Source organism: Loxodonta africana, chromosome 1, assembly GCF_030014295.1.
Source record: "Loxodonta africana isolate mLoxAfr1 chromosome 1, mLoxAfr1.hap2, whole genome shotgun sequence".
Taxonomy (NCBI): Eukaryota; Metazoa; Chordata; class Mammalia; order Proboscidea; family Elephantidae; genus Loxodonta; species Loxodonta africana.
Genome location: NC_087342.1, coordinates 149,170,900 through 149,186,621, shown reverse-complemented (window position 1 = coordinate 149,186,621; position 15,722 = coordinate 149,170,900). Strand labels below are relative to the sequence as shown.

The window sequence follows — 15,722 nt, the reverse complement described above, 5'->3', positions numbered from 1 at the left end:
GTACTTCTGTTATAGTAGCACCAGATAACTAAGGCAGGGATCATGCTTATAAGGCAAAAGACTGAAGTGGCAGGCCTGCAAGGATTAGACTGGAGAGCTGGAAGCACCTACCCTATTAAAGGGTACAGCTACCACTTGCAGGAATGATAACCAAGTATTGCCAGATATTCTGACCTTTTCTGATGGTCCAGAAATCCATATTTTTATGTAAAATTTCCAGATTTTTAAAAACATCATTTGGAACTTTGCTCTAATTATCAATTTAGTAAAGATTGTATTTTATATCAATTGAATATATGTTAAATATTTACTGAGCTATAAATGGTAATGTTTAACATTAAATATGAATTTAGAAATAAATAGCCTTCTATTCCAATAACAGTAATCTTAAAATATATTAATATCTAAATAGCATCATAATTTCAATCTTAATGATGGCAAAGTTTTTCTAACAAAGATTAATGAACAGAGTTTTACCTTTCAGTTTTAATAGAATGAAAAATGTGTTACAGAAAAACTGTTTTAATTTTTTGTAGCAGTTGGACAGTGAAAATAAACATTCCCACAACTAATGGAATGTGCCAGGCCCATATAATTAACTATGTGCCATTGTTCATAATTGGGTAGCATCTACTTTTAAAATGCTGTTTCTAACTAGGTTTCATCAACAGCTCTAGTTAAGTTCACCTTGACTCCATGGGTGGTTTTAGTCTTTCCTCCTCGGAGACCAGCTATGTAAATCTGGGGCCTAGGCACACGGGTGCTGCCTTCCCTTGTGGACTGGGTGCTAGCATCCTTTGAAGAGTACACCTGTGAAAAATTTTCTCTTCTCATGTGACTAAGATCAGTTTGTGCTGAATGAGTAACTTTCTGACGCAAATTGGCCTAAGTAGAAAGAAAATACACAGGAATTAACATTTCCCCGAAGCACAAATAATGTAAAATATTATCAGGTACCTGTTAGTATCTGCCTAATTTATCCATAAAGAAATTAGTCCTATAACTTAACATATAACATATGCTAACAGATAATATATAGGAAAAAGAACAACACTAGAAACATCTAGACATAAAGGAAAATTAAATATCCTTTACCTAGAAGTAGGAAAATATATATAAAATATAGTATACAGATTTGAAGTTACAGTTAACTCAATTATTTGTTAATGGAATCTTCTATTTCCTTCATTATTACACTTCGAGATTCATAAACCTGGCTTTTTTTGTTTTACTATATTTTTTTTAAGACAAAAATTTAAGATATTGTTTTTTAAAGAATGGACTTCATCCCAGATTTTTAAAATAAAAAGCTCTGTTATTTTTAAAATAAAAGGCTCTGATATTTTCAGATTATATTTTTACCTTCTACATTTTGCTTATTCTCTTTATGAGTTACCGGTAAGCACTAGTAAGTGAGACAGATCACTCAGGCTGAGTCGCAAGGTAGGCTTATAAAAAGGAGAATAGGGAGTTGCTAAGGATATGATGAAGGCCCAGAAAAAACTCAGAAGGTGTTAAAGCATGTGAGTAAAGGAGAGACCTGGAATTAGAGGAAGCATTTCAGAGTTTGAGATATTTCAGGTGATTGAGGATTGAAACTATATCCCTCCACACGCTTTACTGTCTGCATTAATACGACTTTATTATTCTGCTGTCTTCATTAGCTTAACTTTACTATTCTAGGATACTCTTGCCCAGGCAAATACCTTGATTTACCCAATAAATGTCTGAAAGACTCATCAACTCTTCAATAATAAGCATCAACACACAGTTCACAACTAAGATTCTTTGAACTCTTTGCCTCAGCATCTTCATCTTGCTATTTCCACCATTCCAGGATTCTTTTTTCATGATGCTTACCCAATTCTATTCAAGTCCCCAATTCACCCTCACTTCCAGAATTAAAAGACCTGCCTTAAATCAAACTACAAATTCTCAATAAATTCCACTCTGTCTTTCCTTCTCTGAAGCACTGCCAGAGATCTGTTGAGGTGGTGTTTTCCCTTAAGTAAGTAAGTAAGAAACTCAGCTCTGTCTTACGAACAGAGTGTGGTGGTGATATTGGGGAGCAGGCATTCAACATGATGTAAGTCAAGGGGATTACTAGGTCTAAGGTGGGAATCAAAATGAAGTGGAGGTTACAGAATGGGAAGAGAGGGTTTCACTCAGTATGAAGTTCAACCCCACTGAATGAATAAATACCCTATCCTTTTAACACTTCCAGTCCACATCTATGCTGCTACCTCTACCTCTTATATCCTATCCAGCCATCATCCACTCTTCTTCTTTGCCTGTTTGTATCTCAAGACCAATTTAAAATGTCGCCCCAAGTCAATTTAGTAGAATTTTTATTTCACTTCTGTTATGCTGTTGTGGCTAGCTGCCATCAAGTCAGTTCCAACTCATAGCGACCCTATGTACAATGGAATGAAATACAGCCCAGTCCTGCACCATCCTCACAATTGTTGCTATGCTTGAGCCCATTTGTTGCAGCCACTGTGTCAATTCATCTTGTTGACGGTCTTCCTCTTTTTCGCAGACCCTCTACTTTACCAAGCATGATATCCTTCTTTAGAGACTGATCGCTCCTGATAACATGTCCAAAGTATGTGAGATGAAGTCTTGCCATCTTTGCTTCTAAGGAGCATTCTGGCTGTACATCTTCCAAGACAGATTTGTTCATTCTTTTGGCAGACCATGGTATATTCAATATTCTTTGCCAACACCATAATTCAAAGGCATCAATTCTTCTCCAGTCTTCCTTATTCATTGTCCAGCTTTCACATGCATATGAGGCAACTGAAAACACATTGGGTTGGCTCAGGCACACCTTAGTATTCAAGTGACATCTTTGCTTTTTAATACTTCAAAGAGATCTTTTGCAGCAGATTTGCCCATTGCAATGAGTCTGATTTCCTGACTGCTGCTTCCATGGGTGTTGATTGTCCATCCAAGTAAAATGAAATCCTTAACAATTTCAGTCTTTCCTCCGTTTATCATGATGTGCTTATTGGTCCAGTTGGGAAGATTTTTGTTTTCTTTAATGTCGAGGTGTAATCCATACTGAAGGCTGTGGTCTTTGATTTTCTTCAGTAAGTGCTTCAAGTCCTCTTCACCTTCAGGAAGCAAGGCTGTGTCATCTGCATATCACAGGTTGTTAATGAGTCTTCCTCCAATCCTGATGCCCCATTCTTCTTCATATAGTCCAGCTTCTTGGATTATTTGCTCAGCATACAGATTGAATAAGCATGGCAAAATCATGGCATACAATCCTGATGCACATCTTTCCTAATTTAAACCACGCAGTATCCCTTGTTCTTTTTGAACAACTGCATAATGATCAATGTACAGATTCCTCATGAGCATAATTAAGTGTTCTGTAATTCTCATTCTTCGCAATGTTATCCATGGTTTGTTATGATCCACACAGTCAAATGCCTTTGTGTAGTCAATAAAACACAGGTAAACAACTTTCTGATATTCTCTGGTTTCAGCCAGGGTCCATCTGACATCAGCAACGATATCCCTTGTTCCACATCCTCTTCTGAATCTGGCTTGAATTTCTGGCAGTTCCCTGTTGATACACTGCTGCAGATGCTTTTGAATGATCTTCAGCAATATTTTACTTGTGTGTGATATTAATGGTATTGTTCGATAATTTCTGCATTCAGTTGGGACACCTTTCTTTGGATAGGCATAAATATGGATCTTTTCCAGTTGATTGACCAGGTAGCTGTCTTCCAAATTTCTTGGCAAGGGTGAATGAACACTTCCAGGGCTGCATCTGTTTGTTGAAACATCTCAGTTGGTATTCTGTCAATTTCTGGAGCTTTGTTTTTTGCCAAGGAAATACTGACCATGTTCTTCCCTTTTGGTCTTCTAAATCCAGGTCTTTGCACGTGTCTTTATAATACTTTACTTTTCCTTCTCAAGCTTCCCTTTGAAATCTTCTGTTCAGCTCTTTTACTTCATCATTTCTTCCATTTGCTTTAGCTACTCAATATTCAAGAGCAATTTTCAGACTCTCTTCTGACAACCATTTTGTTCTTTTCTTTCTTTCCCGTCTTTTTAATGACTTCTTGCTTTCTTTGCGTATGATGTCCTTGATGTCATTCCACAGCTCATCTGGTCTTCGCTCAACATGTCAAATCTATTCTTGAGATAGTCTCTAAATTCAGGTGGGATATGCTCAAGGTCATACATTGGCTCTTAGAGATTTGTTCTAATTTTCTTCAGCTTCAGCTTGAACTTGCATATGAGGATGGTATGTTCCACAGTCAGTCCTTGGCCTTGTTCTGACCGATGACATTGAGCTTCTCCATTGTCTCTTTCCATAGATATAGTCGATTTGATTCCTGTGTATTCCATCTGGCAAGGTCCACATGTATAGATGCTGTTTATGTTGTTCAAAAAAAGTATTTGCAATGAAGAAGTCATTGGTCTTGCAAAATTCTATCATGAAATCTCCGACATAGTTTCTGGCACCAAGGCCATATTTTCTAACTATCGATTCTTCTTCATTTCTAACTTTCGCATTCCAATCACCAGTAATTATCAGTGTATCCTGATTGCATGTTTGATCAATTTCAGACTGCAGAAGTTGGTAAAAATCTTCAATTTCTTCATCTTTGGCCTTATTGGTTGGTGTGTAAATTTGAATAATATTTGTATTAGCTTCTGTTTTATCACCAACCAAAAGGTACTAAAATTTTTAGTGTATCAGTATCACTTGCTAGACTATTAGCTCCTGAACAACAAGTAGTAGGATATCTATATCTATTTATCTATCTCCCAATAAATGTCTGATGAACTCACGTGAATTTGGTAAATAATAGGAATATGGGGGAGGGGGTTCATGAACTGCAGTGGCCATGAAGTGGCTAATGGGAACATTTATACAACAGTGATCTGGAAGATGTGTCAGGATGTAATACTTCCTTCCTTATCCCAGAAAACCAGAGGACCGAAAGGCTACCACCAGAAAGGATGGCAAGGGAAATGTTGTGGTTAGGGGGAGGCCTATAAGAGACAGTATATGCAAATGGACAATGTAGAACCATATATGACAATAGAGTTCTGACCCACAACCTCTGCAGCAATCAGTCTGGGGAGCCAAATCACAACCTCTGCAGCAGTCAGCCCAGACTTGGTCAATGACTACCAGCTTCCCTATTTTTGCCCCTCCCCTATTTCCAACTCTTTTTTTTTTAGATCTATCAGAGAAAGCCAAATATGCTCCCCAAACCAATCCCATAAGATGCCCCACTTCTAGTTAGCCCTCCTCTAACTTTCCCATGTCAACAACCTCTAATCGGAGCACATGAAGCCTTTTTATTTTTTTTCACTGTAAAGCTTTCCCACTCCCTTGCCTGCCTTTGAGTCTCTGCCAAACACAAGCGATGGTAGCTGAGTCCCTTGCTATACAGCAAGCTGTAAATAAGTGCCATAACTGGTTTCAATTAAAGATATAGATAAAATATTCTAAGAAAAGGCAGCAGCATAAAATAAACATTTGTTTTTTTAAATAAAAGATATTCTAAAAAGGGGTGAGTTGGGAGAATTCCACTGAGTTAGTAGGGATGAGAGTTTCTAAGATAGGCTTTAAGGTGACTGAGAATCAGAAGGATGAGGGAAACCAGTGTCTGGAGAGAATATGCTGACAATAAGAGGGGAATAGTATCTGTGATACAACAGAGGTAACATTCTATTCCTTAAAAAGGTCCAAAGACTTACTGGCCTGACAGAGACTAGAGAAACTCCAAGAGTATGGCCCCCAGACACCCTTTTAGCTCAGTAATGAAGTCACTCCAGAGGTTCACCCTTCAGTCAAAGATTAGACAGGCCCATAAAACACAACGAGACTAAAGGGGAACACCAGCCCAGGGGCAAGGACTAGAAGGCAGGAGGGGACAGGAAAGCTGGTGATAGGGAACCCAGGTCAAGAAGGGAGAGTGTTGACATGTCATGGGGTTGGTAACCCATGTCACAAAACAATACGTGTACTAACTCTTTAATGAGAAGTTAGTTTGTTCTGCAAACCTTCATCTAAAGTACAATAATAAAAATAAAATATAACGTTTTTAAAAAGTCCAAAGAGAGAAGAGTATACTCTAAATGATTAGAGGATGTTGGGAGTGCTTCAAATACTGGCACCAAGTTTTAAAACTAGTTTGGATATATACAAATATAGGACAGCAACTATCATTGTTCTAGTTACTGGCTTGTATAATTTGAGAGTAGTCCCATGCTAAGGAGTTCTGGTGGCACAATGGTTAAGGACTCAGCTGCTAACAGGAAGGTCAGTGGTTTAAACCCAAGAGTAGCTCCTTGAGAGAAAAGACCTGGTAATCTACTTCTGTAGAGATTACCCCAAACCAAACCAACTGCCATTAAGTCGATTCTGACTCATAGAGACCCTGCAGGACAGAGCAGAACTGCACCATAGAGTTTCCAAGGAGCCTGTCAGATTCGAACTGCCAACCTCTTGGTTAGCAGCCATAGCACTTAACCACTAGGCCACCAGGGTTTCCCTGTAGAGATTACAGCCTAGGAAATCCTATGGGTCAGTTCTACTCTGTCATACAGGGTTGCTATGAGTCGGAATCAACTAGATGGCATAGAACAACAACCCATGTTTCTGTATTTTTATCTATTCCTAGAGGACAATTCTGCAACATAAAGCTGGCAAAATTATAAATTATATTAATTGATTTTATGTTAGCAAAAACTCTGCATGGAACTCATTCTTTTATATATACAATTTAATATGAGTAACAACATATTAAAATTCTCCAACCTAAAATTAACTGTAGAAAATATTGTTACAAACCAGTTGTATAGCTCTTCTTCTTAATTCCCATTCATTCCATTCATATGATCTCAAAATAGTTGGTGGCAATATGTGCGTATCTGTCTGTGTGCTACTTTCACACTTTGTAATTGGTTTTATATAATGTTTGTCAACGTCTTTCATCTAAAGAAATAGAATTCTGTTATTAGTATTTGTTTAAAAAAAGCATTATTTACAGACAACTAAAAATTTAGGTAAAATTGACAAAAGATTAGAAAAACAATAATTTTTTAACACAGAGGGTATTTGTAAATAGCAGCAAAGAAAATAAGGCCATAATTAGTAAGTTAGACATACTTATTTTTCCGAGCAGTATGTCTTTGTACCTGATTTTGTGAACTGAATATAGGATGTAAGATGTATATTTTGGAAGGGCATGATCTAACATCATTCATTCCCAAATTAAATGTCCCTCCATAATTTCCACAATTGGTAGCATAAATGAATTGGAAATGGATAGAAATTTAAAAAGTTCTTAAATATTAGCTATAAATCACATCTGTTTAAAGTATTAAAACTACATTAGGATACTGAACTAGAACTATGCGTACATTTAAAAAAAATGTTACCCTTGAGTCATACATAGCAGATTATTATTCAAGATTTTTTTAGTAGAATATGTTGGTTTTTTATTGACATACTCCAGAGGCTCACTATTCAGATATTAGGTCTTCAATAATTCCAGGCTAACCCAAGATATGATTATGCCCAAGGAAGTTGTTAGAAGGGGTGGTAGAGGTTTAAGGAACTCAGTGAAGAGGAGGGAGAAGAGATTAACTTCTTTCCCCAAATCAAGCAACAGATCATCACTAAGTGTCTATCATTTAGCATAAGATAAAATTACTGCCTTCAAAATGATCTTATGATATAGATAAATTTCGGTAAGTAAAAGCATGCTGAAGAGATAATTAACAATAATACATGAGTCGATGGCACTAGGTAGGTTTTATATGAGTAAATGACAAGTAAGTAATGAGACAATAAGGACTTTATGAACTATAAGGGGAGGAAACTCATTTCCATCAGTATTGAAGGTCACTGGAGAACAGATGGAAATTAAATAGGCAGAAAGAAAAGGAAAAACAAGACTAGGTATGGAGGGAAAAATAGCGATTCAATGGATGACTATGCACTGTCTACATATAGCACACCGTTCCCACTTATCTGATTCTAGCCTTTCCCTGCCTTTGAGCAATTTTACAAAACTGGAAGCTGTAAATAAGTGAAAGCAAAGTAAAATAATTCTTGTTTATGGACAAGAATTCTGTCCTGCCTGTAGAGGTTCACTTCCCTTTCTCTCTGTAGAAAAATTAGTGTAGCCGCCTTTTGCATACTCATTTCAATATTCATGATCTATATATGTGTCTGTTCTTAGGATTCCTTTTGAACAGATTATAACATCTGCCTGGTTCCCTCATTAATTAATGGATAGAGTATAATCTTAAATACATTAATTTTTACATCTATAAGAGAATTCTTTTTTTTAATTATCTTTTTAGAAGTAGAAGACCAGGCTAAACAAAGGTGGCAGATCAGGTTTGAGGCCAGTATATAACTTATGGTTTTTCTGACACTGAGAAGTCATGACCAAAATTAATCAGAAAAAAAGAAGATAAAAAGACAGTGGGCCTTGAATGCCAAGCCAAGGAGTTTGGATTTTCATCTTACAGATAATGCATTGAGTATTTTTAAACTCACAGTAAAATGGTGAATGACATTTTTCCAATTTGCAGAAAAATTAATTACTATAATTTCTTCTGTTGTAAATTTTTCTCTCATAATTTTTTTAAAAAATTGTTGGCTCTTCATATCATTTTTTCTAAATTTAATTTAGTACAACACAGTATTTAATTGAACATCAAATTATATATATTAAGTTTAATATAGCAACGTTCATGGGGCTCTTCAAAAAGAACTACAATCTCCAGGGCTCTACAATTTCAATAAATTTGAGAACCAATGTCTTGGGAAAATAAATTTGGTAGTAATTTGAAAAGTGAACATATCAATTTTCTGCCAGAAGTAGCACTGAGGCTTTTTGTGACAAATGGCCATATTATGCTTCCAAATTCTTATGTATTTATATCTATCTATAGATACACACACACATACACTTTTTTTTATTTAAAGGAAATACATAAACACATTTATAAGAAAGAAAAGTGTATTTTAAAAGTTCCATGAAAGCTGAAGTTAAAAAGAGATTCTACCATAATGTAATAAAATTCTATATCAATAATAAAGTAATTAATTTGCATTGCAAAATGGAAAATCTCCTTTGTGAGAAAACTAATAAACATACTTTTAAATAACCCATAAATTAAAGAAGAAATCCTAAAAGGAATCAGAAAATACTTAGAAATGAACAATGATGAAAATAGCTGTGTTCAAAAGTATGTGAAATACAGCTCATGTGTAACAAAAAGGAAATTTATTGTCTTAAATAAGAAATAAAAGGCTAAACAATAATAAGCTAAGGATCCAGTTTTACAACTTAGAAAACCAAAAGAAGAATAAAATAAACTTCTTGTTGTTAGGTGCCGTCGAGTTGTATCCAACTCATAGTGACCCTATATACACTGAACGAACCACTGCCCAGTCCTGCACCATCCTCACAATCGTCGTTTTGCTTGAGCTCATTGTTGCAGCCACTGTGTCAGTCCATCTTGTTGAGAGTCTTCCTCTTTTTCGCTGACCTTATACTTTACCAAGCATGATGTCCTTCTCTAGGGACTGGTCCCTCCTGATAATGTGTCCAAAGTACATGAGACGAAGTCTTGCCATCCTCACTTCCAAGGAGCACTCTGGCTGTACTTCTTCTAAGACAGACTTGTTCGTTCTTCTGGCAGTCCATGGTATAGACAATATTCTCCAACACCATAATTCAAAGACATCAATTCTTCTTCAGTCTTCCTTATTCATTGTCCGGCTTTCACATGCATATGAGGCGACTGAAAACACTATGGCTTGGGTCAGGTACACCTTAATCCTCAAAGTGACATCTTTGCTTTTTAACACTTTCAAGAAGTCTTTTGGAGCAGATTAGAAATGGAAATGATAAATATAAGAGCAGAAAATATAAAATGAAAGCAAACATGAAATAGGATCAAAGCCAAAAGCTGATTCTTTGAAAAGACTAATAAAATAGATCTCTAGCAAGATTAATTGAAATAAAAAGAAAGAAGGCTCAAATAAACAATATCAGGAATTTTTTAAGGGATAGAATATAGAGGTTAAACAAATAATGAAAGGATACTGTGAACAACTTTTGAGAATAAAGTTAAAATGAGTAGTTGAATCAGTAATTAACATTTTTCCAATCAAAAAAGAAAAGCCCAGAGAGCTTTACCGGTATGTTTAACCATATAATTCTAATCTTACATAAAGTCTTTCAGAAATAGAAAAAGAAGGCACACTTCTAGACTCCTTTATAAAATGTATAGACCTGGACATCAAAACTGTGTAAAGACAGTACAAGAAAGGAAATTCATAGGCCAGTCTCACTCAGAGACACAGACATAAAAATTCAGAAGAAAAATCAGCAAACTGAATCCAACAATGTATTTTAAAAAAGAAAAAGAAAAAAATACACCAGAATCTAGTAGAATTGATCCCAGTAATGCATTGGCTTAATCATAAAAATAAATTAATATAATTCACCGCACTAATAAAGGGTGAAAGACAGTCATCTCAAAAGATGCAGAAATTTGATATAATTTTAAAATCATCCACATAAGAAATTAACCACATAAGAAAAGAGAGGAAACGCTTAACTTGATAAAATCATTGGAATTATTCTAGCAAACATCATGCTTAATTATGAAGCGTCCAAAGTATTCATTTTGGGATAAGAAATAAAAGATGCCCAACTTCACGACTTCTAGTCAACACTGAACTGCTTGTCAATGTAATAAGAAAAAGAAATAAAAGGTATAAAGTTTGGGAAAAACTGTCAATGTTTGCAGATGTTATGATTGTCTATGCTACTCTAGCAGTAGACTCTATTATATCAATTAATGGATAAAACAATAAATGAGATATCATTTTATATTCATCAGATTGGCAAAAACTATAACTCCAGGTAGCAGGAAGTGCTAGCAGGAATATGGGTAAGTGAAAAGCTTCATGTACTGGAGTTTATTGATGTTTTTATTTTGAGATTTACCTCTCAGTTGAGCCAAAAATTGTAGGCCTAACTCTTGGTTCACATATAGAAGGATACTAAACAGACAAAGCTAATCTTTCTTTACAAGAGGAAGAATCCAGAAAGCTTCACCCAAAATGGCAGTTAGAGTTTATCATCAGCAGACTGGTAGCACAATCTGAGACAGCTGCAACTGAGCTGTCCAGGGTCCTGACTGCACAGCTCTCTCTCCCCCCCTCAGACCACTTTGTCCTTAGCATTGTTTCCAGTCTTCCTGGCCAAGTGTGCAGCTTTACCTCCTGTACCTCACTGTCACAAGTCCAACAGTCCTCTAACCAGTTACTGCCTGGATCCCTGCTGACCTAGTCAGCCATACCAAAACCACCCACTTCGTAGTTAAAATGAAGATAGAATAACGAACAGTAAACATTTTAAATCATGTATTTCAGGTTTTTATTTTAGTGAGTTTAAAAGAGAAAAGCTGAAGAAGGAGGAGAGACAGAAAAGTGAACAGTGGAAATGACAAAGAGGAAGAAAATTAGAAGAATATAGAGCATTAGAATGCAAGCTCCATGCAGATAGGAATTTTTAATCTGTTTTGTTCACTGCTAAATCCCCTGTGCCAAGAATAGTGCCTGGTACAGATGTAAGTAGCTCAGTAAATATCTGTTGAATGAATAGGCACAGACATATAAAGAAAAGCACCCGCAGATCCATTTTGTGCCCTTTGAGACTATTACTATTTAAAACCTTTTAACTTGTTTTACAACTCTGAGTATAAGGAAGATATCACCTACGGTATCTGTGCCGAGCTCCTTCAACTTTAGGTAAGGAAATGCCATAGTTTCAATTATTTAACTAAGTGAAGCCTTTCTCTTTCAGATGGTTCCAGCCTATAAGTTCATCAGTTTGGCTCTGTATCTTGTTTTTATTATTCGCTGTGAATTACTTAGTTTCTGTTTTCAGTTGTAAATCCCTTTCAGAAAAACTATAAAGGCCTTCATTTGACCTTGTCTCTTCCTGGACTTAAGAACCATTCTACAATAAAATATAACCTTTAATTAACTGTACTTTTTAAAGGTCATAAATTCTTAGCCTATCAACCCTGCTTACCTGAGAATATGGAATGAGGGTTTCAAACTGTTGATGAAGTTCTAGTAGCTGAATTAATTCTGCATTTTTTTTGGCCTGTTCTCTAATCAAATCAATATATTTTTCAGGATTTTGTGCAAATGAATATGCAGCGTCTCTGGTATTGAAAGTGTAATACTTTTCTTTATATTTCAAAATTCCAATTGCTGGATTTCCTGAAAATTAAGGAAAGAAACTGAATTGGCTATGAAATATTAAGTGATTCTATGTTTGCAGTATACCCATAGAGCCATTCCCTATTCACTCCATTTTTAACATATCCCTTATGTTTTTGATTTGGTAAAATGTTGTAATTAGCAATTTTTATACATTGTATTAAATCATATTTTATGTGAAATTTATTCTAAATTGCTTATATATTTAATTTTACTTTAAAATATGATTTTCAAATACACCTATATAAAAATACTTTTTTACTATCCATATGCAAGCTATTTAAAAAATCTTCTACAAGAAGCTACTTAGTCATCTGATAAATTTTTCAAATCTTAAATTAAACTAACTACTATAGGAATTGCCTTAATTCTGTAAGAACTGCAAAAAAATATAACTTTTTTCCCAACATTCAAATTTACAGATTAAAAAATATTTCCTACTGTAAAAAATACTACATAAAATATGAATTATTAAATCTGGTCCATATAGTTTGTGGGAATTATATAGAAAACAGCAATACTGTCTTATTATTTTTTCATTTATTCAACAAATAGTTTTTGACCCACTATGTGTCAGGTACTGTTCTAGTCACCAAGGATACAGAAGGAAACAAAGTACCTGCCCTCATGAAGCTTATACTCTAGTAGGAACAGATAGCAAAAACGTCACAGATCAGAGAGTGATCAGCACTATGAAAAATAATAATAAAAATAAAGCAGGTTAAACACACAGTAAAAACAAGGAGGGTGAGATTTCTACTTAAATAGGATGGTCAGGGAGAGCTGAATAAGTGAAGGGACAAGGCATATAGCTATGCGTGGGGAGAACTTTCCAAGCAGAGGGAATAGCAAATACAAAGTCTCTGAGTTGAGAGTGGACGTTGGACGGTCAAGACAGAAAGAAGGCCTGTGTAGTAGAAATGGAGTGAACAAAGGAAAGTGTAGAAGGCAATGAAGTCAATGAAATCATCTGAACGGGACCCTGACTGGTAAGCCACAGTGCTACCTTGGGATTTAAGCCATGTGGTTTGCAGTCCCAAATGGAAAGAGGGAAATCCTACAGAATTCCTCTGAGATAATCCAGGTTGCTGCTGCACAGAAAACAATCTCCCCACTGGCAGGTGGTCACGACTAGCTTATTTAGTCTGAAACCTATAGCCCCGCAAGCCCTTCCAATTTTCTTTCTCCATCTTTCTTACAATCAGTTTGTGGAAGCTGGAAGAGACCTTACAGATCTCCTGATTGATCCTTCTCATCTTCCTGGTGAGGAAACTGAGGTCCAGAGAAGGCATGAGACTTGCTAAAAGTTACCCAGTTCACTAATGGTACAACCGGGACTAGAAACCAGGCTCTCGACGGCAATGGTTACTGGGTTCCTCAATCCTAGGCCACTGCTTTTTCAACCACATAATGCCACCTCTGTTGTTCACCCCCACACCCATGTTTCTGTATGTGTCTCACGCATGCCTTCTTTACCTTTTAATTTTGTCTAAGAAAAAAAGGCAAAAGAAAAGAAAGAAGCCATCTATATTCACTTGCTTTTTACTTCTACATGGCTCTTAGTTGTTCTCTCCCTAGTACATTGCTGACACTCACTGGGCCTCAGAATTCTATTATCTCAGACCCCCACTGTAAACCTTTGTTACTCCATTATAAAAAAATGTAATGCCATAAAAAGTCATCTTGTATGTTCTCTGACCTGTATGCACACGATCCCAATAATTTTTTTGGTGAAAAAAAGTAACACACAATTGTAACATGACAAAAGAAATAACAAACAAATAAGAAAAGGAAAGAGTTTCATGGTGGAAGGCAAATAGAAAATAATCTTGTCAAACTGCTTTCATTCTAAACCTAGCTATTTCCAATTCACACAGCACTTCCTCTCACTTTCTGATTTACTCTGTTTTGGGAAAGCTCTAGTAAAACATACATTATGGAGAAATTTTTCTTGATAAAATACTGGCCATTTCCTTACAGGGATTTGATTTATAGGGAAATCCTAACCTATGTTAGTAGGATATAACTATAAAGTGACCAAAAAAAATTTTAATAAATACATCAGTCAAAATTACTGTTCTTTCAACAGTGACGAATCTGTGAAACATTTCATAACATGGAGGAACCTGAAAGGCATTATGCTGAGTGAAATCAGTCAGTTGCAAAAGGACAAATACTGTATAAGACCACTATTATAAGTTCTTGAGAAATAGTATAAACTGAGAAGAACACATTCTTTTGTGGTTACAAGAGGGAGGAGGGAGGGAGGGTGGGAGAGGGTTATTTACTGATTAGTTAGTAGATAAGAACTACTTTAGGTGAAGGGAAGGACAATACTGAATACAGGGAAGGTCAGCTCAACTGGACTGGACCAAAAGTAAAGAAGTTTCCGGGATAAACTGAATGCTTCGAAGGTCAGCGGAGCAAGGGCGGGGGTTTGGGGACTATGGCTTAAAGGGACTTATAAGTCAATTGGCATAATAAACTCTATTATGAAAACATTCTGCATCCCACTTTGAAGTGTGGCGTCTGGGGTCTTAAATGCTAACAAGCAGCCATCTAAGATGCATCAATTGGTCTCAACCCATCTGGATCAAAGGAGAATGAAGAACACGAAGGTCACATGATAACTGTGAGCCCGAGACAGAAAGGGCCACATGAACTAGAGACTTACATTATCCTGAGACCAGAAGAACTAGATGGTGCCCGGCCACAACTGATGACTGCCCTGACAGGGAACACAACAGAGAACTCCTGAGGGAGCAGGAGAACAGTGGGATGCAGACCCCAAATTCTCATAAAAAGACCAGACTTAATGGTCTGACTGAGACTAGAAGAATCCCAGCGGTCACGGTCCCCAAACCTTCTGTTGGCCCAGGACAGGAACCATTCCCGAAGACTACTCATCAGGCATGGAAGGGACTGGACAATGGGCTGGAGAGAGATGCTGATGAAGAGTGAGCTACTTGTATCAGGTGGACACTTGAGACTGTATTGGCATCTCCTGTCTGGAGGGGAGATGGGAGGGTAGAGAGGGTTAGAAACTGGCAAAATGGTCATGAAAGGAGAGACTAGAAGAAGGGAGAGGGCTGACTCATTAGGGGGAGAGTAAATGGGAGTATGTAGCAAGGTGTATATAAGCTTATATGTGACAGACTGAGTTGATTTGTAAACTTTCTCATAAAGCACAACAGAAATTATTTTTTAAAAATTAGTGTTCTTTCAAGTAATTACTTTGGAAGATTATACATATTTTAGTAATGCTGCCTAACATTTCTGAAATCCTACATTGGACATACAAATTATTCCTCCTTTTATAGCACTGTAGCATCTGTATTTCATAATATACACATTCCATCATTTGTCACTTGTAATTTCTTGTTTGTCAGTCTCCCAGATAATACCATGAGCACCTCAAAAA

The 15,722-nt window shown here is 36.2% G+C and overlaps 1 protein-coding gene across 1 annotated transcript in view; it reads right to left on the bottom strand.

The window, feature by feature from the left end:
* Window positions 1-654: 654 nt before the first annotated feature.
* CFAP206 (cilia and flagella associated protein 206) overlaps window positions 655-15,722 on the bottom strand; it is a 31,110-nt gene continuing 16,042 nt past the window's right edge. Inside the window, exons 10-12 of the mRNA XM_003404361.3 lie at window positions 12,108-12,301; window positions 6,830-6,973; window positions 655-885 (exon numbers count right to left, since the gene is read on the bottom strand). Of these exons, the coding sequence (XP_003404409.1) occupies window positions 655-885; window positions 6,830-6,973; window positions 12,108-12,301 (569 nt within the window). The remainder of the gene's footprint in view (window positions 886-6,829; window positions 6,974-12,107; window positions 12,302-15,722) is intronic.